This window comes from Symsagittifera roscoffensis, chromosome 8, assembly GCF_963678635.1.
Source record: "Symsagittifera roscoffensis chromosome 8, txSymRosc1.1, whole genome shotgun sequence".
NCBI classification, from domain to species: domain Eukaryota; kingdom Metazoa; phylum Xenacoelomorpha; order Acoela; family Convolutidae; genus Symsagittifera; species Symsagittifera roscoffensis.
Window position 1 is genome coordinate 54,882,127 of NC_087069.1, and position 26,289 is coordinate 54,908,415.

Below are 26,289 nucleotides of genomic sequence, written 5' to 3' on the forward strand. Positions count from 1 at the left end.
CGCTTACCTTTAATAGCACGAAATTTATTGCCCGTTAAATATCGCATTTTGAATTATGGTCATCAAGTTATCCCAAAATTCAAATTATTGTGACTTTGTGGGAAATGGTCACAAATAAAAAATTTTTTGTATTTCAGCTCATAGCATCATTATTTTTCAGTTTGTGTGAAAAAATTTGATAATATTAAGCGATTTAAAAAAAGTCGAACGTTGACTGAATGAATAAAACACCCACGCATAAAAATTCCGCGTTTCTTCAAAATTCGTCAAAACTTTTGACAATTAAGCTACAACCAATTAAAGAAGCTTCAAACAAAAAAGCGCGAGTTTGTTTTTTGTATTAGTTTTTTTTATAATAGCGCCCAAGTTCATATTTCAGTTTACCTGGAATGTTGTTTCGATTTCCCGGCGCAGATGCCATTTTGATTCGTTTCAAATGGCGTTCAATTGGAGATCAGAGACAAGCGAATTAGTCAGGCCGTCTAAACAAGTATATTTGAAGTACACGTTAAGAAAAATGATGCGCTAAAATAATGACAAATGTATGACAAATTGGGCGCTAAATAACAAATTGATTTGGCAAAAAAGGTGTCTGCTCAAAACCATCTTTATCCAATTCGTGTAATTTTGTAGTTATCTTATCTTTTCAGTTTACAGAACTTGGAAACCTATTTATGCTAGAAGCATTCGATGACAATAACCCTACTTTTTTGTACATTTGACGTTTTTCGGAAAACGGGTGTTTTGGTTTTTGACGAAAAAATTGACGTCATTATTCAAAAAAATACTTCGATTTTAACACAACCCTCAATCAATCATAAACTCACCGTTGCTAATTTGATTCCAAGACTTGGACTTATGATGTAAAAAAATAAGTTTTCATTAGAAATTGAATAGAAAACTAATCCAAAAAATAACATGAGATTTCAAAATTAATTTACTAGTGAACGATTTTCCGATTCAAACTAAAATGAAAAAATGTGAAACTGTGATCAAATGGGGATGAATATTGTGAACGAATTCAATAAAATGATCGAGAGAATCAATAGCTGTACAAATTCAGACTTAACAATCAACCAAAAATTTATCGATGAAAAATGTAAACTGAAACGCGAAGTTTTTTCTCAAATCAATGAAGAAACTCTCACATTACTTTTTGAACGAAGTATTATGGCACGTGTTAGCTTACCATTCATGTTAATACGAAGAGATATTGAAACTACAAAAATTAATTTCTTATGGCTCGAAGTATATTTGTATTAAAAAAAACATGTAACTACTGAGATTTTTTGTGGTAACTTTGGTCTATAAATAAATTAACTTCTGTCGTCTTTTGCACTCCCCCAATAGCTGTGACTAATACATAGAGGTATCATGACTTGTTATAATACCCCCCCCCCCCCCCCCGCCCCCACAAAAAAAAACTTCACACGAGCATCATTTTTATCGTTTACGAGTAGTCTTACAAGATTGATTAAGAAGTTTAAACATGTTTGCCATGGCCTAATCAGTCTGCATAGCATAATTCACGACAATCGGACAATGTGAACAGTAATTTTGAATTAAAAATTTTGCAAGTGGGGAAAAGGAAAAAACAGCCTGAATCTCCTCAAAAACTAAGAACCAATTTTTTATAAACAAAATTGAGCTCTTTTCCATTACCCTCCACATATCAATTCCAGTTTTGGAAACTAATTTTACGCTGTTATAATGGAATCAATTTTTTCATGGTCAACAAACTAGTGACCACATTTGGTATGCATACCTTGCATTGTATTTTCACGCTTTCAGCCACAATCCCGGACTGACCAAAATGCTAGTCATACAATTTTCGTATTTGGAAAAACGCTAGGCATAACATGTTCATAATAATGGAAAGTTGCATAATAATGGCATAATAATGGCATAATAATGGAAAGTTGCACGAAAGGTTTATGATTAGCGATTTTTATTATATGGCAACTGTATGACTAGCATTTTTCTTTTTTAAATTTTGATTTCTTAAAATTTGTGGCTGTGTTTTTGTGGAACACCAGTGGCAAATACTTTGGTTACTCAAAAGTAGAGTCACCACAGCTATGACTGTCTCGCAATTACAAGGCAATGGAAACGGCGTGGCTTGTTTTAGTTTCGTTTCAAACAAATGATTGTGAAAGTATCAATATTTTAAATTTCGGCGAAGACTTTAAAACGTGATTATTTTTGAATTTGTAGCTAATCAATCATTGATCAAGGCATGATCAAACTTGCTATACAAAACAGTTAGACGTATTGAGCGTTTTTGAAAAACAAGTACCCTGAGAAAATGAAAAACATAAGTTTTTGTGTATCCGGGACTACGCTTTCTTATTTTTCAAACGTCTAGATAAATAGGTGGTAATTTTGCATGCTCTTATGATTTGTTTTCTTTAAAAATAATTTCTCAGATTTTGTTTTCTTTTCAGGTTGTTATTTTATGTTGTTGTGTATTCAGTTTTTCTCTCGCTAGTTCTTTGATAGTTGGCCTACGAGTGATGAATTTTTATCTTTGTACATAAATAATCCTGTTTTTGTTCTTTGTTGAACATAATCCTGTCCTCTAGCTCTTTGTTTAACATACTTTGAAAAAACTTTAGCGACTTCAAGCAGGTTTGTTGGCTTTAGCCAAATTAAATTTTCGCAAAAAAACAGGCAGTCCAATTCTTTGAAAATCAATCGTGGACTTTTACAAGTAGTGTTTTTTTTCTTGATTGTCTATCCAATGATATTCGGATGCACATAATCGGTTGTGTGCGCTACTTGTTTTGGTATTTTTGTTTTTGTAATGCTTTCTGGTTCTACTTAAAAATATCTCCCACCTAAAAAAATATCTACAAAAATATCTATGAAAAACTTCTTTCTCTATCAATAAATAAAGTTAGGAGCTTTTTAATGGGAATTCTTACTTTGTTGCTCTCTGAAAGATCGAATATTGACTAACTGGATCTAGTTAATTCATAGGGTGAGATTGTTAAAAAGTTCCTATTTCCCAGATTTTTCAATTTTGTTTGATTATTTTTCAAAGTTTCTTTCAAATTAGCCCCTAAGATGTGTAAAATGCAAATTGACATGTTTTGCATATATCAAACTACCGAATAGAACAAATAAACAAACATTCAATTTCGAACAGTTTTTCAAACAGATAAATTATCTGCAAACGTGCTAGTAGCACGCAGAGTATCACGCGCTAATCGTCGCAAATTGGCCATAATGACAATCCTTATATCAAAATTTGAAAATTCATTGGAAGTAAAAACAACCCAAGCACACAAATTCCATCTCTTTTGTCGCGCAAAACTATTATCATTCCATGCAAGCAATATATGAATCATTTATCACCGTCGTTATGCAATTGCTACCCAACTTTGATGAATATAAGAGATTTTATTATGTGCATAATACGATTCAATTTATTTAAACCTTGCACATCAAACATTGAGTAATTTAGAAGTAGCCTTAGATCTTTTTTTGTGGTGTCAAGCATGAACGAAGCGAGTGCCAGAGGGCATCTACAATTCTGGCAAAGCCATTCAATCAACCACCAAATTCCGTATGAAAAAAGAAGAGATCTAATTCCATTAGCACTAATAAGTACAGAAAATATAAATATTAAACATTTACTAAATCCGAAAGAAATCATTTTACTCCGTTTATCCTAGAAAATGCCCCAGACGGCAACAACACCGAAGGACAAAAAAACGCCAGATTTAAAAACAAAAATTGGCGGAACAAAGACTTACAATGACAAAAAAAAAACAGCCTCTCAAAAAGCAGAACTCAGGAAAGTCAACAAAATGCGACCAAAAGAGGCCGACATAAACTAAAATTTTAAATACATTTGACCCTAGGAACAAAAGAGAAAAAATTTCAGTGAAAAACTCACGAAAGTCAAGCTTCTACAACTTTCGTTTACAAAACTTTGGGAACTTCTAGCGCTAGCATTCGTAATAGGCCCAGTTGAAGACAAATGTCTTAGATTAAACTCCGATGGAAACATCACAAAACTTGATAATTGCGATAAAGATTGACTCATCAGCCATATTGTCATAACTTGCGAGAAAGACAAATCAATTAAACTAGATTCGAAATTAAAAAACAAACAAACTTTCGAGAGCAAATACCAAATGCCCAATATTTACAAGTTTGTAGATAACATCGCAGCAACACTTTGTGAAAAGTCCACCGGAGATGTTTGGTTTACAAAACTCAATTTAACGAAGGCTTATAACCAATTAGCCGACAATTTTACAAGCGTACAATGCAATTTTATTTTTGTTGATGGCAATATGAAGGGCAACTATCAATTTCACATGTTTTTTTACGGACTGGGAAATATGCCCAATGAATTTCAAAGAGTCATGGAATCAACAACTGGAAATGTTCCTTACACAAATTGTTACTTGAACGATATTTTAATTGCATCCAAAGGAGAGTTTTCTGCACAAAAGTACATTGTTAATAAATTTTAGCGACCTTACATAGTTAAAAATTTGCCAACAAAGAGCTAAATTATGAAATTTTTCAAAAAGAATCAGAAAGGCTCGGTTTTAAAGTTATCGACATTGGAGTCACTCAACTAATTGACAAATTTTTTTGCAATCAAAAATTTTCCCATTCCAAAAAAATGAATGACTTACGTTCATTTTTTGGCTCCACTATTCAAAACATGAATTTTGTTTTCAACTTTGCAACACTGGGTAGCCCTTTGAGACCATTATTGAAGAAAAAGTCGAAATTCTAATGGAACAAAGATCACACAATTGCCTTCAAAGAAATCATAGAAGAGATCGTAAGTTCAACTGAACTTGCGCTCTTCGACGTAAAATTCAAACTAGAGTAAAATCAGACGCCTCACACACCGTACTTTGAGTCTGAGTAAAGCAACTTTTTGAGAAAAATTTCTAAAGCCCCATGAATCGAAAGGATGCATTAGAAATACTAGGAATACTTTGGGCAGTTGAAACACAAATCACTGTAACAAAACATACAATAGTAATCTCATATGTTGAGCAGTTAGACTATAACCGTTCAATTTCTCTTTCAAACACCAAGAGTGCAAAGATATGGGCTTTACGGTTTTGGCTTTACAACGTCCGTCGGACAAGGCTCCCCCAATTTCCAATTATGAAAAAGTTTGTGGTAGCAAACATGTCAAAAATTTAATCAAGCCTTAAATCTGTCGGATTGACTTTAGAGCTACAGCCTAAGGTGTTTGCGTTTAACCTGGAATTATCCAAATTTGCATTAGTACTCAATGAAGTAATTGCCTCAATTTCTAATTCTCGCTTCAAGTTTGCATTTTTACACGAAGTCAATCAGAATTCTGCTCATCTCATGAGTTTGTTTTAATTTTTTGCACACCGATCTCCCAATAATTTCAATTTCTAATGAAGGTTTCCGTTTTTTTTAATCTATAAGTTAAAGTTTATTAATCTTACTCCTGATGTTACGTGTATAAACTCTGTAATTATTTCCAATAGCAAAACTGTAAAAAAAGTTTTCTAAATCAGGTTTTTTGTTTCCCTTAAAAGGAAAAATTAAACCTAATGCAAATTAGCTTTAGTCAAAAATTATTTTAAATCCCTAAAAAGACCTAGCTAACCACTTGACATAACTTCGTTATTTAGTACGAAAATCTAAGTTTACTTATTGAAGCAGACCGACTTTTCATTTCCTTTAGTCAAGTCGCTCCAAGCGATATTAGATTTTAAAAATGGCAAGCTCAAAAAGACTATCTTGAACTTATAGGCTTATTATATATGGATGGAAAATTAGTAACCTATTCTGATTTGAGAAACGCGATGATTAGGATTTTACACGAAAATCATTCAAGACGATTTGGAAAGAATTTCTGCGCGGAAAACATCTGGTGGCCACACATTTACAGACATATCTATGGTTTGCACTCAATGTACGAAAGCGGGTAAAATCATGAAACTGTTATTCCAAACAAATCGGTCGAGAATTACCAGATCTTTCAGAACCAAAAAAAAAGACGTAGAGATAGATTTTCCAGGCCTGTTAGAAGTTTTCAACTAAGTTTTCAAAGGTTGAATTTTTCTCTGTATCGGTCGTTTCTCGAAGTTTCCTTCAACAAAAAAACACTTCAAATACTTCAACTAATACCTTTATCGTCTTTATTCGAGAAAATAACTGCGCTCATGGTAAGTCATTTGAATCACTTTTGGTGGACCACGCTTCTTGATTTTAAAGTATACGTTTGAAGTTTGTTTTGAGGTTCAAACAACTTACAATTTTTTTTTCGTCCGTCGGTGAACATAGATCCGACAAAAAAATGGTTAAAAATTGTAAATTATATGAAAACAAAACTCTTTGCTATGTTTTTTTACTCACCTTGACCATCTTTTAAGGATGCTGGCTCCCGTTTTATTTGAAACCTATGTTCATCGGTTCAATCTTCAATCAAATTTTCTCCTTTCGAAAAACATTTTGCAAGAAAACCAAAGACAATTTGAAAACGGTCCGACTGAGATAACTTGATTGACTTCGGAGACAAATAAATATCAATCATCGATAACGCCTCTGATAAGGCCTGAAACTGGGGAACTGACGACCGAATTGGGGGCGACTGCTTGGATGCACCTTTGCTGCCAAAAAACAGAGCTTCAACGGATAAAAGCTGCATCTCGGAGGACCAGAACAAAATGACAGTGACCGCTTGCAGCAGAATTCCAATGGTAAACTCATTTACTAAAGTTTACATCCTCACCAAAGTCGAAAGTCGAGTTAACGGGATAGTTTACTTTGAGCGTCTTAACGCCTAATTTCTAAATTCACCTAGGTCTACAGTAGAACTAACCGAATAAAGGGGTGAAAATAGGGCTCAATAAAATATCACACTTTAAGAGGAAACGTTTCATATTGACACATCGCTAACCCAAATGCCGAATTAGGTAGAATATTATTGAAAAAAAGGATGAAAAAAAACTCGCTTGCGCCATGCTGAGTATGTCTTAATCCATCGGCAACTTCGGGTACAATGATTGAGAAGGGTCGGTGGTAGGTTTTCCCTGTAAAAATGTGGGGAGGGAGAAGTTCATTTCTGAACAACAATAAGCTTTCAGCTCCTATAACTCAGAAAATATGGTTCTAGGTAACAGTTTTACGATTAGACCTGAGTTTTTAGACATTCCAGTGACAGCAGATTTTCGGCTCTCAAAAATTCCCGCTGCTCCGAAGGACTTTGATGACAAAACCACTGTCCCGAACACAGAGAGCGCAGATCTCGAAAACTCTCCAATGGATCAAAACTCTTTTACTGAAGCATTTCCGGTCTTTAAAACTGTGGATTTGTCTAAACAGATAGAGGTCGGAAATCAATTTGGTATGTTTTTCTTATTGTTCCTCGTAGATCATCACGTATCGCCGGTCCATCTAAATTTTATGGTACTAGATAACTCATAGATGTTGTAGATCTAATCAGATCGGCACACACACACCTCTCTTGATTGACTAGTCTACCAATACTTCCGCCTCTATCGAGGATAACACAAGGGAGTGCAGAGTCGTTCAAAGTCAGTTTACAATTACCACTAAGCCAACCTAAATTCCGCAAGCCACAAAAATTCCAACAGATATACCTTACAGTCCCAATTCAGAAAACGTTACCAAAAAACCGGAAACCTAACCATTCGATTTCCCAAGAGCTTCTAACAATAGCATATCATTTTATTTTAGAGAAGAGTTGGCTGAATTCGATACTCCATCAGTCGAATATTCAAATCTTTTTTGTATTAGGCAGATTTCTTTCCGGAAAAAAATTTAAGAAACTCCTAGTTTTCAACCTCCCTACAAATTCATTTTACTGGCGCTCAGTTGGATAAGAATCGAGTGTTAAATACAGCACTAAATCGTTCCCTCAGATTTAACCTATAGAATAGTTGTCATAGTAGCCGTTCATGTGTGCTAAAAGTTTTCTTCATTTTTAAAATAATCAAACTCCGTTGGAGTTTTCTTTCACTAAAGCCCTATCATTATCAATTTAATTTGTTATACTTAAAATTGTTAGCTACTCTGATTTTATAACCCATGCAATCACTTTTTTCCTCAGTTCTCGAAGTGAAAAGACATAATAGTTAGTTTATAACCATAACTTACATTTAAAATTTTCTACCAGTATCTAATTCTATAGTATTCACAATTTTTGAATTCAATGATAGGTCTTTGCTTGGCCTTCAACACTTTTTCATCCAGTCGGATTGATCTTGCTGACTTTTTATCTAATGTTGTAACGATTAAGTAATTGACTATTTTACCAATTCTTCTGATTATGTTGAAGAGATTTAGATAAAAAATTACATCATTTTATCCTAGGCTACAATTTTTTTATAGCTCATTATCCGATATATGTGCCTGGCGGAATTCTACTAAATCAATTTAGAAGGTGATTAAAAAAACTCGAGTCGGCATGATGAGTCATTTTTAAGCAGGAATCAGGCGAATTCTGGAAATTGTCCTTCGACTGATTCTTTTGGACCAGAGTTTGTATACGATCAGTTTGGGTGGAAATTATAGAGATGAAAAGATGTCGAACATTGATAGAGATAACAAAAAGTCAACCTGGATGCCGCGCGCAACAAAAAGAAAAATGCGATTGAACATTTCCGAGCAGTTTCAAACTCAATGAAACGGAACATTTCGCAAACCATGATGAGAGATGTATGTTTGCAAAAAAATTGTTCAGGTTGAGCTGAAGATCGGTCTTTGAATCAAAAACATAATTGAAGATAATTCGAATACTTTGCGAGATGTTGCTTGATTGCTGCGAAAAGTTGATTGGGGCCTCGGAATAACAATTGTGATTCAGTTTGATGTCCTTGAACCACATTCAGATTAGCTCAAAAAAGATCGGTTTCTAAAAGCACGGTTCTAGTGATTCTGGCTTTCAGTGTAGAACCAGTATCGGACTTAGGGGGGGGGGGGGGAGAGATTGTTGTGGACGTTTTTTCTCTCCGGGCCCCCTTTGTACTATTTTGAGATATCTATTTTTGGCTGAATGACCTTAAATTTTTTCTAAAGGCACCTTTGACACCAGTGTATCCTAATTTTGAGCGGGGAGCGCGCGCCGAAAAAAACGCAATTTTTTGTTCAAAATTTTCCAAAAAGTGCCTAAAAAAATTCCTTTTTTGGCTTTTTTTCAAAAAATTTGCCTGCGGTGCAGAAATTTTTGTCAAAATTAAGTTTTTGATAGCGGTTTGAGAGAGTCGACCTAAAAACAGACAAGAATTAAAAGAATACTAACTAAAAATTTTGTATTTCAAAAATATGTGTTTACAAGTTATCGTTTAGGAATGCACTTAAATTGTAAAGTTAACAAACGTTTCGGCACAGTTTGTGCGTTTTCAGGTTTCAATTCTTTAATCTAATTTGTAAAAACAGATCAGGGTTCTTTGAAAGTATCTAACACGCTATTAATTCGAGGTTTAAAAAAGTGTCAGTCAGATTATCGTTAATATTAATAATTTTATGTAACATTTTATGTTAGATTATTTAGAAAATGTTTGTTTTTAGCCGCATATTTCTGAGTTCTTAACATTTTTTGGCTTTTACATGTTCGAATTGATGGTAGTTTTAAGCCAACACGTAAGTTTTTTGAATGATTCTAACTTTAGTCAAACTTTTGAACACTGAAATTATAGATTAAGTTTCAGTAAGCTATTTCTAAACTCGTCGCGCGAGTTGACTGCTGGCCTATCTTCCCTAATTAGCAGCAAATCTAAAAAAAATAGCTTAAGGCTGCTGGCGGCTTGTCTTCGAACTCCAATTTACCACAATCACTACTATACAGCCATATGTGCTGTCCAACGGGAGTATCCTTTTTTCGGTTTTTTTCACCCCTTGTTGTGAGATGTGGGACCGTTTGGCCGATATGGATGGATTTTCATCCACAACATTCTAGTCTCTACACAGCATTTGATTTCTTTTCTGTGGAAAAGGAGTAATTGTAGAGTGCATGATTTTCGCTTCATGATTTTTATTTGAGCATTAGTGATATCGAGCAGTTTCGTCGCAAATGCCTGATTGTACTGATCCCGATATTGAGCTATCAATATAAGAAGCAAACAATCAGAACGGTTTCCTTTCTCAGCCATCTCACAATTGTTTTGCCCTTTCCGGTTGTATTCTCAAGGATGCAATTCGTGACATACGACAAAAAATCATTCTGGTTAATGTTTTTCCAATCCCTTTTACGGCTCATTCCCATCGTTTTCTCAAAAATCTCCCATGTACACGTACTGCTGAAGACACGGCGAGAGCTAGATTTCTCGTGGAAAAAAATGGCTCGCTGAATTGGAGTACGATCTTTTGAACTTAAGTTTGTTTTTATTTAGTCCAAATTTGCTAGAAAGACATCTAAGAATTGACTCTTAGCAGGGCATTTTTTCTACGTACTTTTTGAATTCAAAAGGGTGATCTAAATATTGCTATATATAACAGTATTTTAATAGTGTTGCGTGGCATTTTCGGACATTTTTTGTGTGATATCTTACTGGCTTCATTAGCGGCTCCTTTTGGAAAATATTTTCACTTCTTTCTCATCACAATCGAATAAAGTTTTCTATTTGGTTTTACCGCCATCTGTGTCTTCTTCGTTTCACCGTTTTCCCCCTCAAATTTATTCAAACAACGTTGATAACATTTTTACCAGATGAAAAAAAATTGTCGGAAGAACCATTCAAACTAGCCGGTTCCTCCTTTCTCCCCCTCGTTGGTTTGAGCCTCGAGTGGAATGCATCACTGATCTTATCCTTTTTCATGGAAAGCCATTTCTTATGTATTTTTCAAATTTTTGACAACAATTTCCGTCATGAATCTTTTGCTGAAAAAAAAATGTTTCAACAGCAAAAGCCTTTGAAGATGTCCCTCGTAACTAATGATTTTCAGTACACAAAAACCTACATCCTAATGAAATGACACAGCAATAAGAAGATTGACTGAAACTATATTTATGTGTTTTCAATAGCCTTATCCGAAAGTAGTTGTTTCAATTTCAATCACACGATTTACCGGTCGCTTCAAGCTGACAAAGTTTTCACTCGGTACTTTAAGTGCCCTCAGCTCTGACAGAAACCAAACATAATCAGCATGAAAGTTCATTTAATTGAATTTGTCGCCGAACGAAAATTTCGGTCCAAAAATAACGTTTTGAGTTATGTATGATTTGTATAACTCATAGAGTAATTTCGGATAGGGTACACCGTCTGCTCGTCACGCTATCTTATTTTCGGCCGGATAGATTCGTGCAACTTCTTAATCTAATACCGATCCTAATCTTACTCTTATATCTACTAGTCTCAGGGTGTTTTACTAGTCTCTGCTAGGCTCAATAGATCTAGAGTATACTGGTTTTATTGCGGCTGCTGAAGTTCTCGAGGAGAGGTAACTAATTTCTAAGTTAATTTCAAATCTCTCTGGTGCTGAAATTACAAGTAATTTCAGCACTTACAAATAAGTGGGTTGTTAGTTAGATGGATTATGATAGGTTAATATTAAATATTTTACAGTGTTAAAATATCTAATTTATATGAAATATTAAAATGTAGTTTGATCAGGTTCCACGCATCCGGGGTTTACAGAGTTTTTGAGTTTTATCTCTTTCTTCTGCAATTGAAGGATGGATGATGAACGTTGGTATTTGGCGAACATCTTTTTTCTTGTCCGGTTTCTCCTTGAAGAGAAACGTTCCAGAATGCTGGAATGATGGACATGAAGTTATCGTCTTGTCATTCGACAACGAATGCGATCCCCAATGAAATCAATCCGATTTCAAAATGGTTTGCTATGTCAGGTTTTTCTGTATTAGTGGAGAACTGTCTTGTGTTCAGCCTCGTTTGAGAATGACGTGAATTTTGTGTTTGGAAGGGATGCCTTGTAACTCGAATCTGTACGTATACTTGAACATCGAGTTGGTCATTGGTCAGGTTCAATGAAGTCCTTTTCTGAGAAGTAAATTCGTACTTCAAATCCTTTGAGTCGTGATTGTGGACGGCATGTCGGTTGTGTTTTAGCCATTCTTTTGTTCAAGTTGTGATGGGATCGTCTAGTCTTTGGATGTTCGTCTTTGTTGTTGTGTATGATCTATATACTGCATATTATGATTTACACTTTATAGATTTTTGTTAATTTGGTTTTTAGTCATGATTTTAGTTAGTTGTATTCGCAAAAGCGTTTTATTTTAGTTCAGTTATTTTGACGAGTTACTCACCCTTGAGTACCTCTTATTAAAAATTGAAGTACGGTCACAACGCGTGGGTGTAGCTCGGTGGGTCTGGCCGGTTATAAACATGCTCAGGACGTCCTTGGTGGGTTAGGCCAGGAGTGGGAGTATGATTTCGTGCTGTTTCTTTGAGGGGTCCTGTTTTGTGATAATCTTTTAAGTTGGTTTTTTCTGGTCTTTCTTATGTTACTTTTGGTTGTGTCCTTTTATCAAAAATCAAATTGTTTTGGGTTTGGGTTTGTCTTTCGACTTTTTTGTGTTTTATTATTTCTTTCTTAGACTTTGTAATAGTCTTCAAAAGAATAAATTATCCAGTTTTAAACTAGGTCAATCCGGTTTGGGTACCGTTGGTTTTCTTTTCTTAGTCATGCTGTTATTTTTATGAGTTATGGTATTTAGTAAGCTGCATTGGTTAGTTTAGCGTAGTGTATAACTCCATTCCAACCGGGTTAAGCAAAAGTTGGAAACTTGTTATCACTTGTTTGAGTTATTGTTAGTGAAAGCTTGAGACATAAAATCATTATTTTAAACAAAACTTCGTGGGCGAGCTGTGCGAGTATGGATAGAATTCTTGTGCGAATGAATGAAAACACTGAAAAAGTTAGTACTGCTTTCTCATTTTATGAATTTATTGCTTGAAATTTGAAATTTACTACATTTGGGGAAGTTTTAAATTATAAATTTTTATCGTATTTTAATTTTACTGCTTCTTGGAGAAATAATTTATAAATGAGATTACTACATTGGGTGTTAATTTTACTACATTATTTAGTGCGAAAAATTTAGTATAGAAAAACAGTTTTAGCAAATACATTTTACCAAAAGAAGTTACTAGTTTTGTATTCTAATTTAACAAGTTTGTATTTTTGTTTTTCTTTTTCTGTTTTTGTAGATGATGGTGGTAAGAAGACTAAAAAGAGAATTTAAACACTTATAAAAATTGGTTAGTATAATTCGAATTTATTAGTTAAAATTATTTTAATTATACTTACTTTAGTCGTCGGGAAAAAAGCCATGGGGGAAGATTTCGTGAATCAAATCGGATGTTGTTAATAAATTGGCTATTATGCGAATGACGTTTTTAGTTTGTAGCAGTGGCCAAAGCAATTGAAGTGCTTTGATGGTGTTCAGTTCTTCGGTGCCTACTGCGAACTCATGAGGTGTGTTTTGTATTAGATTGTAAATTTCGTGATTATATTTAGTATTATGAAAGAATTCTAGTATGGGAATTTCAATAGGTTGGATGAACTCATGCGGGATAATGAAGGTTCTTGATTCTTCATCATTGAAGGTCTTCGTGAGGGGACAGAATATGTACATTTGGGTAATGGGATCGTAGTTACGGAGGATGCCGTGGAGGTTAGTATTTTTAATGCAATATGTAAAATTAAGAAAAAATGGTGACGTGTGTTTCGAGTTAATGAACTGAAAACGATGGTTGGGTTGTCGTGATGGTGTGTGTAAGTCAATATGGTTTTGTATAAAACGATAATATGTGGAAGCATGTGTTTGTTTAGTGCGTAACATTATGTCATGGGAACAGTGCAAATCGCGTTCTTGTGGTGAAAGAAAAAGAAAAGTTAGTGAAAATAACTGAAATTTATCATAGACGCTTTCGTATGCTTTGATGTCAATTAGTGCTTCAGAAACTATGTGGTCGTGCTTTTTATCAAAAATATTAAGTGTAAGAAGGTATGGTGTTTTAATTTAAAAAAATTCGGTTAGTTCTCGGTTTGCAAAACGGTCTTCATCTAAAAATTGATCTTGGTTAGGGCGTATGATGTTGTGGTCGTAGTATTCAATGGAGAAATCGTTAGCTCGGGGCGCGGTGAATGTTTTTAGTAACTTTTAAAATCCAACATATGTAAATTGTCGAGGTGTTAGTAGTGTTGTGAGTCTATACAGTAGATTTTTGCTTCTTTCATTATCTTCATTTGTATTAGCGAGTGGTATAGAAAGAGGGTTAGTATAGTGGTAAATTTGTTGTGTCATTAGTAATGGTGGTAGATGTATTTGAAGTGTATTGTGGAAACGAGGTTAAGGTTATTTGAAGGAAATTCTTTGTATTTGTGTGTTCTGGGTGGTTGATATACTCTTTGGCTGTTCCGGGTTTGATTGTGAATGGGTGATTTGGGAATTTTTGTTTAAAAGTGCGGTAAGCTCGGTTAGTGCTAGTGGATGTTTCAGTAGATGTGGATGATTGAACTAATGATGCGGTGTAATCTAATAGCGGTGTAGGCGTTGGTGGATTTGATGATGTTGCTGTGGATGATAATTGTTGGATGTTAAGAGTGTGGGGGTATGTTAATTGTTGTTGTAATGTAATAAAATTTTTGAGCTCTTGGGAGATTTGGACAGTATCTGGGGAGTTATTATTTGATCTTTCAGATGTGAATGGGGAATAGGTTGCGGTTACTTGGGAAGCGTAAGAGGGAGTGGAAAGGGATGGGAGTGGATGACTGGTTTGGATGGGTTGAAAGGGGGGTTGTGAAAAAACTGAGGGGTTGGTCTGGGTATGGGTAGAGGGAGATGGTTCCGAGTTTGCAAATTCGTCGGGAGTTTCGATGTCGGAGTTGTTAAATTGTGAGATGGTATGAAAAACTGAAATATCTGAGTTAGTGTCTGAATTCGTGCTTGATTGTATATTAATAGCTGGGAAATCAGGTGGCGGGAAAGCGAAAAGTGGAATAATTGGGATGTGATTTTGGAGGTTGGCTGGGTGGGAATTTGAGCGGTGGGGGGCTCCAATTTGTTGGCTCATCGTGGGCTAAAAAAATGATTATGTTGAGACTGAAAAGTTTTGGTATGGGCTTGTTCAATAATTTGTTCATACGTATTATCATTTTGTGAATGATTTGTTGTTATGTGTTGAATGGGGCTTTGTGCTGTACTTGGTCAGAAATTTGGATTATTGGTGATTGCTAAGTTTCGGAAATTTCGGGGAACTAATGATAATGGATGGTTTTGTGGTAGAGCTGGTACTTGTGGTGCTGTAGGTGTTGTGTCTACATTATTATGTTCTTCGTCGTATGTATTCGGTCTTGTCGCTAATTTTGTGTTATATTCTTTTATTTGTGCGTCTAATGTTTTTTATTTTTTATGATGAAAATATTCCAAAAAATCCTGCAATTAATATACGTGCTACGCTTGCTTGGCGGTTTACTTGTGTGTGTATAGCACATGTGTTATAGATTCCTTTTAATAGTGCGAAAAATAATACTATAAAATTAAACAGTTCGTATAAAATAGTCAATCTTTCTAAGATGTAATAGGGCCATCCTAGAAAGGCGAGAATTTTGTTTTTAAGTGTTTTAAAACTAAAATTGTTTATGGGTGAAATATTTTGTGGTCTTTATTTTTCACCATTCAAATATATGTAATCTCTAATATCCTTAAAATATCCGCTCTAGTCTTGTGTATAAATATCTGCAAATCCTGCGGTTTCGGCAAGTTTTCTTAAACTATGGTCGATTGATTGTCGTTGTATTGTATACATCTGCGTGATTAATTCTTGAAATTGCTGTGTTCTAATGTAATGTTGTATATCGGATTTAGAGTATATTCCAATTGATTGTAAATCAAGGTTTGGGTTGCGAGCGATAGCTCGGATGCTTTATGGCGAAAACTTTTTTAGTGGTTGCATTAATGTAGGATATGGTGTGAGTAGATAGTAATTGTTTTTGTCAGGGTTCAATTGTACGACATTGTGGCTGTTTTCTGATCCACATGGGACTGCGGTATCCCAAAAATATGTTCGTCTTGAAAGTGTATCGACAAACTGTACTTTTTTGTAGAATATGGCGATTCTTTTATAACAACGTTTATCTTCAAAAACTTATAAGGGTGATACTTTTTAGTGCAAGTATAAAACCATAATATGTTTCCTTCATAATCAAAAAAATTTGATCTATTTCTTGATAATAAACATCCTGCGTAGGGTATTTTCAATACTGCTAGTGTTAGTGATTGTAAAACTTGTGTTCTTTCTAATTCGCATAGTTGATGAAGTGTTTCTAATTCAGAGAGTGACATTTCTTGAAAAATTCTACTAATTGTGTAGTCTAATTTCATGTCTAAAAGAATATCGTAACGTATGTTTCCAAAGTAGGTGTTATTCATAAGTGATAATTCTTGTAAACGTGTACTTTTATCTTCGGATGGTGTTAGTTTTCCACCAGGTTGACCATTACTTTTATAGAAGTTGACTGGGACGTTGGATGTGCCTTCGTTTTTATAGTGACCTGTTGCATACGGGTCAAACTTAATTTTGCCAGTGGTCATGTCGAAACCTTTCTCGTGTTCGACAAGTATTTCTGAATATTGTGTTTTGTAGAGTGGGTTTGTATATTTACCAGCGAATTCTGTTTCTTGATAAATTTGAAAACGTGTTAATTTATTTTCTATATAGTGTGGATTTTTGAAATTATTGCTTCGTTTGTGATATGGGTTCACTTTTTCGTATGGAATTGATTCGATAAATTATTTTTCATGAAATTTTATCATTCGAGCGTGTGTTTTTGCTACTTGAAATGTTGTGCCTGTATCTTCGGGAAATCAAACAATTGTTGCCTGGGTTCTAGTTGTGGGGTCACAATACCCTTGATCGTGTTACAGGGCAATCTAATTACTTGATAGATCATTGTGTTATCAGATAAATCTCGTGTGAGTTGTATTTTTTCAAGTTTTATTTTCCCATCAAAAAACTTTATTTCTTGATATCCTTTATTTTTTGTGTCTGCTTTGCAATTTGAAGGGTTATTTATTCCAATATGTGTTATCCAATGTTTGTCGTGTATATCATAGGTTAATCGTCCGTGTGCGCCATTATATGGGTATTTTTTGTCTAATTTAAAATGTCCTTGATATCGTTCTGCTTGGTGTACAGAATCGGCAAAGACTTGGAAATTGACTATTTTCCTGTCTGAATGTTTATTTTTTGTTAGGTTCAATCTGAGTAAATCGTTTTTACAATCATCGGGTTGACATGTAAAAGTCTTTCGATATTGCTTTGATAAAATGATTCGTGATGAAGTCAGTTTTTATTTCCGTTGGAAACTTGTGAACAAGGTACTTTCTTTTCGGAAAATGTTGTTGTAAATTTATATCCTGTGACTGTCGTTGCTCGGGCTTTTGAATATAAGGCTGCCATTACATTTGTAGTTTCTATAGCTTGTGGTTCTGTTTCGCATTGTGTTACTTGATTTATTGCATACTTATGTAGTGTTTTTTGTTCGTTTTCTTCACAATCATAATGTGTTACTAATAAATTCTGGGATCCTGTGCGAGGAGATGGATTTGTGTTTTGTTCAGAACAAATTAGAAAAAGGACGTGTTGAAATGTTAATATCTTTAAATTATACATGTGTCGAGGGGAGTGATAATGTTTCTGGTAAGGATGATAGTGTTGTATCTGATGAAATATCTATTGGGTCGTTTACTAAGTTTGTTTCTCCTTGCGGATAAGATTGTGTTGCCCAATAAGGTAGTCGTTCAGTGGTGTTTGGGGGGTTAAAAGGATTTTCACGTATTTGTGCGGATGTTGGTGTTAATCCTCGATAGTCTGAGGGAATATTAGGTGTACTTTGCTGTGATCTAAGTGTAGGGGTGTCTGGTATTGTTATACTAGAGGTTTCTGAACTTGATGGTGTTGGTGATTGAGGAATGCTAAAAGTAACTCTGGGAGTTTGAAAATTTCTATTTCGTCTTGGGTGTATAATTTGTCTATTGACTTCAACTGTACTTTGATTTTGGCTAATATGTCTGATTCGATTTATATCTTGTTGTAATGTGGGGTACAAGTTATATGTTGGTTCACTGAGTGTCGTTGAACTGGTTCTAGTGGTTCAGATAAGCGGGCGTGTTGTTCAAAAGTGTACGGGTTATCTTGAAATGAAATACGTGTGGGTGTTTGGGGGTTTTGGGTAGTTGTAGGTATTGTTAGGTTTTCTTGGGGATATGTCGGTGCAGAGTGCTTTGGTGGTGGTTGGTTAGCAATTTTGGAAGTGTGTCCAATGTATAAATATTTTAGTGAGAAGCTTTATGTTTATTGTAACATTCTTCGATGAATAGAACTAAAAGGATTCTTGCTAAGGCGAATGTGACTATTGCTTTTTTTACACATTTGCACATTGTCATAATTAGGGATGATAAAAATGTTATGAAAATTATGAGTAGTAAAAATATATATATATATATATGTTCTACTAAAAATTGTTCGTATCATTTAAATAGACTTTAAGTTATCGTACCTGTGGATGTGGTCAATGACTGGGGAAAGTTGTAAATATATTTCAAATATGACGTAGAAATTAAAATTATGTTGCAAAAAATTATTAAAAGAATTGTAAAAGCTTCAAAAGTTTCAAGAAAAAATGTTATCAAAAGTTTAAGTAGAATAAAAAAGTTATGAAAAAGTTTAGAATTAAGTTTTTTAGAGTTTTAACTGTTAAGGAGAAAAGCATTTAAGAAATAATTCGTTCGTCGAATTTTTTTTGAATTTCTGGGGCGAAATTCAAGTGTAGTCGGATTATTTATTGATTTTTTGACAGGGGGTTGAGTTTTCTGAAAAATTTGTTGGGGGCTTATTTTATGGTGCTTGGGAGGTCTTCTTAGCTTTATTTTTATTTGGTGGGTAATCTGGGATATTTTTGAAATATTTGTACTTTAGGCCAAATGATCATGGTCTTTTTCTACTTTAGGCTAATTTGCCATTTTTGGTTGGAGGGTTTTTGAGGTCAAAGTTGAGAAAATATTGTTGATCTTTACATTATTAGATAGGGGATAGTTGTAATATTATCGTGATATTTATTTTAGTTGTCAAGTTTTAGCGAGTTTCTTATTTTTGACGTGAAGCTTATAAAGTTATAGTTATAGATATGCCTGGAGATTAATATCTGTCGGCTAGTAGGTTGGTGTTGGAGATATTGAAGGTGACGGTTCTGAGTGAATCCTATTGGCTGAACTTGAACTAGAATTGTGCGTATGTTGCAGCATGTTATTTTTCAAAATATGAAAGTTTAAAATAAATAAGAAGTGTACGAATTATTAACTTTTTAAAGAAGTTCAAGTTTGCTTTTGAAATTCAACCTTCTTTAACATTTTAGATTGTGGGATGAATGTCTTGTAAATTTTTTGTGGTTGATTTCTAAGTCGTGATGATTCTCTATGTTCGGATTTTTCTTTTTGTTCTTTTGGCAAGATTTCTTCTATCAATTTTCTATTTTTTCTTTCTTTTTCAGATTTATTTGGATTTGGTGTTTTTAAGCTTTTATGAATTGTGTCTTGTTTTTGACTTTGTCTCTGATGATTTTCATCATTAACATTTGTTTCTTGTTCTACTTGTATATTATTTTGAATAACCTCTAAACCGGTGAAAGAATATAATTGGGTTAATTCGCGTCAAGCGTATTCTTTCGGGTAGTAAGGTAACAAATTGTTACGAAGTTGAACAATTTCTTTTTTAGTTGAATCTGTGAGTTTATATGTTACTTCAGTGAGTTTAGCAATTATTTGGTATGGTCTCTTTCGAAGTGGTTGTAATTTTTTAGAGATTCCTTTTTGTGTATGGAAATTTGGTTTTAAAACAAATGTTCCAATTTTTAAATCTGTGGCTGGCATAAAACGTGAATTGTTTTGATTGTTAATGTTTTGACTTTTATTACAATTTCTTTGTTACTTTTTGGTAGATTTCGTTGTGTTTTTTATCTCTATTTAAAATCCATTCGGTATGTGTACCAGAGGCTAGTTTTAGAATCTATGGGTGATGAAAATGATCTTCATCATGTGCGTGTAATGGTAGGTTATAGCATACTGAATCTTTATTTGGTTTGCAATAACCTTGTGCATTTTTGTGGGCATTTGCTGTGAAAATAATTGGTTTTCTTGGTTTTTGATTCAAAAACCATTTCATATGGTGACATTTCTAAAGTTGTCGTTATTTGTGAGTTGTATGATAAGGGAAATAATTTTACATCTGCTGACCATTCTGTGTATCGTGTATCATTTCCATTTATGATACATCTAAGGTATTCTCTTAATGAACGGTTCATACCTTCGACTAATCCATTTGTCCAAGGTGCGTGAGATGTACATGGTTTATGTTTAATGTTATATAAGTGGCATAGTGTAATGATTTCGTTATTATTGAATTCTGTACCGTTGTCGGTGACTAAGATTTCGGGTAATCCAAATTTAGCTATCCAGTGTTCGTAGAGTGTTGTGTAAGCGTAATAAGAATTACAGTGTTGTAGTGGGTTGAGTGCTACATAGTGCGTAAATGCATCAACAATAACCATAATGTATGAATTTCCTTCAGAGGATGGTGAAAATGGTCCTTTTGTGTCGAATGAAATTCTATGGTTGAAATATAGTCTTTGTCCTTTAAAATCTTGTTTTTGTGCTATTTGTTTTTGATTTGGATAAGGTTTGTTTAAATGGCATATTATGTAATCATTGCATAATACTTTTGTCCAAATTGGGGCGTTTGGAAAATAAAAGTTTTGTGTAAAATTCGAGTATGTTTCTTCTGATCCGGAGTATCCTTTTGTATTTTGCGTATGGGAGATGTTGAATGCTATTAGTATCATACTTAAGGGAAGACAGGGGACTTTAGAATCATCTAATTGATATTCTAGAAGATCTGTATTTTCGTTTATTGTTGTGTTGTTAAATTTTCGAAAACATCGGAGGAGTGTTTTGTGTCCTAAAATTGTTGTATCAGCTTTTGCTGGTTTTGTTTTGTATTTGTGCCATGATTTAAGTTGTCTAATTACTGGGTCAAGGTTTTGGTATCGCTTTAAAAATTCAAGTGTAATTTTTTGTGTAGTTGGTAGAAAAATATTGTCAATTTCTAGTTTTGATAGGGGCATTGTGTCAAGTGGGTCATGGAGATTAAAAACTTGATTTATCGTGTATTTTGAGTCATTTGTATGTGGTACTGATAAATTTACTTTATCGATTAAGTTCTCTTTTTCAATTAATGGAAAAACGCCTTTTTATGAGGTGGTTGTTTTATTTTCTTTTGTTGATGGTCAATTTTTTATCCAATGTGAGTATGGAATTAGTTTAAACGTAGATGTACCTAATCAATCAACTTCATAGTAATTATTTTGGCAATCTAGGTACGGTGGGAAATGTTGTAAATTATTTTTTTTTGTGATTGATCAATGTCGGGTTTTACTGCATATTTGGATTCCAATCAGGGCGATGTTTCATCTTTCGCGAGATAGAATTTAATATTTTTTGGTATTTCAACTGTAGTTTTTCGTGTAAGTAATTCTGGTGGTGTATTTCTACTTGATGTATCTGGTAATGCAAGTTTTTCCTGCTGTCCAAACTATGTGTAAGTTTGGGAATTTCATTAAGATTGATTGAAATCTATAAACATTATGATTTGGATTTGATTTTTGTGTAAAAAGAAATATAATTGGTTTTTGATCTGTAAATAAAATTATTGGGTGTTTTGATCCAAGTATCAGAAATTCATATTCTGTAAGTGTGTATATTATGGCTGTACATTCTCTCATTAAAGTGGAGAGTCGTAACTCAGCTTGTGTAAATAATTGTGAATTTGCTGATATAGGATTCATTTTATTTGTTCCACTATGTGATTGTAATAATGCTGCGCCGATGCCAAAATTTGAAGCATCGCACATTGCGTAGAATGGTTGGTTTGGATCTGGATTGGTGTTTTAAATTTGTTCTGTTAAAAGTTTTTTAATTTCGTCAAATCGTGTTTGATGTTCAGTGGTCCATTCAAAAGTATTTTGTTGTCCTAGGATGTTATAGAGAGGTCTTAAGTATAATTGCATTTTGTAAACATATTTACTTAAACTTTCTTTTTGTTTTTGGGCGGTTGGAGTTTTTGAATTGCGTCAATACGTGATTTTAATGAAATCATAGTGTTTCGTTCAATATTATGTCCTAAAAATTTAACGCGTGTTAAGAAGAAATGTGATTTATCTGGGGCTGCTTTCAGATTTTGGTTCTGAAGTATTTTGTGATATTATTCAAAAACTGTAAACATTTCGTCTTTAGTTTGTGGTTGCATGAAAACATCATCTAAATATTAGATTGCTTTTTTCTTGAGTATTAGTGGTCTAAAAATTTTACTCATGAAAGCTGAAAAAGCTGCTGGTCCTATGGATATTCCATAGAATAATCGATTAAATTCATTTTGCTGATTTCCAATTACAAATTGTGTTAATCTTCTTGATTGTTCATCTAGTGGCATTTGTCTGTAAGCACTATTCATATCTGCGGTTGTGAAGTATTAACCATTGATTTTTGTTAAGATAACTTGTATTGGTTCTATTGGTTTATTTTGATTCTTCAATTAGTGAATTGAGATATCTAGCGTCCAAAACTATTTTTAGATATTCACCTTTTGCCAGGATGATAACAGGGTTAATAAATGTGTTACCTTTTGGTTGTTCTTCCTTATTTACTGGTGATATATTTTCGTATTGTTCTAAAATATTAATTAATCTATTGACCTTGTCGTGTAGGTGAATTTGTACTTTGCTTGCTCTTTGTTTTTTGAAAACTGCGTCAGGTTTTAATGGAAGGTGTAAGGATGAGCTTATTTTTCCAACGTCAAATTTTGATGTTGCGTAAACTGACGAATATTGTATTAGTAATTTAGCTAGTTTATCAAATTCATTTTGTGTTATTTGTGAATGTTGAAAATTAAACATTGTTAAGAATTTTTGTTGTTCTTTCGTATAATTTGTTATGTTGAATGTTGGTTTGAAATATGGGGTTTTTGTGAAAAAATCTGTATTTTTTTTTCATTGCTTATTACATTATTTATGGACAATTCTTCATCAAGAAGTGTTGATTGACAAATATCTAATAGTTGTAATATATTATTAACTCTGTATGCTATTTCTTTCACAGGTGAAGTTGTAGCATTTGTTTCACAATATCCTAAGAGTCCTGGGGGTAGTGTTTTTCTATTTGGTGTATTATTATACACGTGTAGTGAAACAATATCAGATTTTGTGTTTTTGACATATTTTATAGAAGAGATTGTTATTTTGAAAAATTTGTGAATGGGTTTAAATTCGAAATCTGACATGACACATAGTGGTTGACTGGTTCAAACTGCCATGAAACATGGCAGACTGAAAAAATGGTGGTTGTTTGTTTAAACTTTGAAAGAATGTTAAGGCTGTGTTTTTTACTCTTGTATATTTATCTTTTATATGGAGTTTACTGTTTAGGATTCTTATTGTGGGTATATATTTAGTGATGAATGGAATTCCAATGATATCATGTTTAATATCCGTAATATGAATTGTTTGTTTGAATGGCTTGTTTAGAATTTTGTATTGTTCCATTGTTCTTGTGGGAACAAAGGATAGTTGGATTTTTCCATAAATTACTAATGTTGATCCTTGTGCTGTTGCTAGTTTACTAGATGTTTCGAGGGGTTTTAGATTCGGATATAGTGTTCTGATTTCATTCCATGTATGATATTTGACTCTGCTCCTGAGTCTATTAAAAAATCTATTTCAAGATCTGGTGGTTCAAATTTTTTATTTTTTGGGCTCTCTAAGAGAGATGATGTTGTCCAAATTTTTTCTCGTGGTTCGTCTATTTGAATGTTTTGATAAATATGATTATTTGAGCATTTTTTTTCGTTATTTTTATTAGGTTTTATAACAGTGTTAATTTCGTTTAGTTCTTGAGTAACTTGTAAATTATTATTAGTTGGTCCTATATAATAATTATTCAAAAATTCTATGGTGCAAAATTGTCTGGTTGATAATAATCATCATCGTCAGATGATAAATAATTCGTGTAATAATGTGTTTGTTGTTTATTCTTATTTTCTTGGGAAAATGGGTAATTTTCACTGTGATTTTGTGGAGGGTGTGAATTATTTTGAAAATTTACTGAACTGGTTGATGTATGTGGGAGATTCCAATAGTGAGAACATACGTGGTTGTTATTTTTTTGTGGAGGGTGATTTGTTTGTGATGAATGTGTGTAATTATAGTTATGTTCTGCAAAATTGCTTCGTGTGAACGTTTTTCGTGTTCTTGTCGGTTTTGTCATTGGTCTATATGTCTGGTAATCCATATGTGAATACTTAGGGGCAACCGAGGGTTTAACGGTTGATTGTAAGGTTACTTGTGGTAATGTTGCATTTCTATTTTTTGAAGTTGCAAGATTTATATGTATCGGTGAGATACTTTGTTGTGTAGTTGTTACTATTGTGTGGACTATTTCTTCATTTATGAAGTGTGATGGTGTTTGAATATCTTGTTGTGTAAGATTTCTAGTTCCATTGAGGTTTTCATGATGTAATACTGTTGAATTTAAGCTATTTTTTTTTGTGTCGGGTAAAAATGTATTATAATTTAAAGGTGTTGCATCGATTGTTAATGGTATTATTTTTACATAATCTGGGTGAAGAGATATTGTATTTTTTGCATGACTTCAGATGTCTACTCGAAAATTTAAAAATGCTGGATGAGACCTATCAGGGTCCCAAACGTAATCTGATTGTTCTGCAATGACAGTGTCGTCATTGGTACTTTGAAGATGTTTCTGAATCGGACAAATATATTGGATCCTGGGTTGGATAATTTTTACTTTTTGAATCTTCTATTTTGTATAGTGCATCTAGACTACTGACTTCTGATTCGGAGAATGCATTTCTATGTTTTGAAAATATTTTTCGTGTTATCTGTCTTTGTTTGCTTAAAATTGTTCTTTTTAGTGTTTGTCGTTTTGTGTGAATGTATTCAACTATTTGTATACGCGGGGTTATTACAAGTTCGTATTTTTGATTGTCTATTTCGCAGTTGTGTAATACGATTGTTTGTTTGTTTCCTAGGTTTTTCAATGACATAAGGTTTAGGATGATGGATGCAAAATTGCTTTTAGTGATTTTAATTTCCTAGACTGTTAATCCTTACGATTTTTTGATTAGCTTAACCTGGGTCTTTTTGTTCAGGGTTGGAGAGAAAAGTGTATCGATTCCGGAGAATGACTTTACTACGTGGCTAGTATAAGCTAAGGTGTTAACTTACTTAATCTTACTTAGGGGTATTGATTGTGTTCAAGGGTTGGAGAATAGTAAATCGATCCACAAGGTTCAGGTATAATTATAACGTATAAGAGGAGGGGTCAAGTGAAGGATGAATAACCGAAGTTCTTCACTGTTTAGCTTAATTTGAATGGTTAGTATTTTAAAAATTTCTATTAGTCCTGGGTCTATTGAAAAGGTAGGGTAGTGAATCGACGTTTGGGGTCGTTAGAAACTTGATAAGTGGGTGGGGGAGAACAAAATTGTTCTTTTTGATCCAAGGATAAGCCTTGATGATCAGTATTTCTGAATATTGTGGTTTTGTATTTTTACCAGCGAATTCTGTTTCTTGATAAATTTGAAAACGTGTTAATTTATTTTCTATATCGTGTAAATTTTCAAAATTATTGCCTCGTTTGTGATATGGGTTCACTTGTTCGTATGGAACTGATTTGATAAAATATTTTTCATGAAATTTTATCATTCGAGCGTGTGTTTTTGCTACTTGAAATGTTGTGCATGTATCTTCGGGAAACCAAACAATTGTTGCCTGGGTTCTAGTTGTGGGATCACAATAACCTTGATCGTTTTTACAGGGTAATCTAATTCCTTGATAGATCATTGTGTTATCAGATATATCTCGTGTGAGTTGTATTTTTTCAAGTTGTATTTTCCAATCAAAAAACATTATTTCTTGATATCTTTTATTTTTTGTGTCTGCTTTGCAATTTGATGGGTTATTTATTCCAATATGTGGTATCCAATACTTATCGTGTATATTATAGGTTATTCGTCCGTGTGCGCCATTATATGGGTATTTTTCGTCTAATTTAATATGTCCTTGATATCGTTCAAGTTCTGCTTGGTGTACAGAATCGGCAAAGACTTGGAAATTGACTATTTTCCTGTCTGAGTGATTACTTTTTGTTGTTCAATCTGAGTAATTCGTTTTTACAATCATCGGGGTTGACATGTAAAAGTCTTTCGATATTGCTTT

The 26,289-nt window shown here is 33.6% G+C and overlaps 2 protein-coding genes across 2 annotated transcripts in view; one reads left to right on the forward strand and one right to left on the reverse strand.

The window, feature by feature from the left end:
* LOC134853396 (uncharacterized) overlaps window positions 1-1,100 on the reverse strand; it is a 31,374-nt gene extending 30,274 nt beyond the window's left edge. Inside the window, exons 1-2 of the mRNA XM_063869389.1 lie at window positions 828-1,100; window positions 385-482 (exon numbers count right to left, since the gene is read on the reverse strand). Of these exons, the coding sequence (XP_063725459.1) occupies window positions 385-421 (37 nt within the window). The 5' untranslated portion in view covers window positions 422-482; window positions 828-1,100. The remainder of the gene's footprint in view (window positions 1-384; window positions 483-827) is intronic.
* The window catches only part of LOC134853395 (uncharacterized), a 551,043-nt gene that overhangs the window by 98,914 nt on the left and 425,840 nt on the right, over window positions 1-26,289 (forward strand). The window lies entirely within an intron of this gene.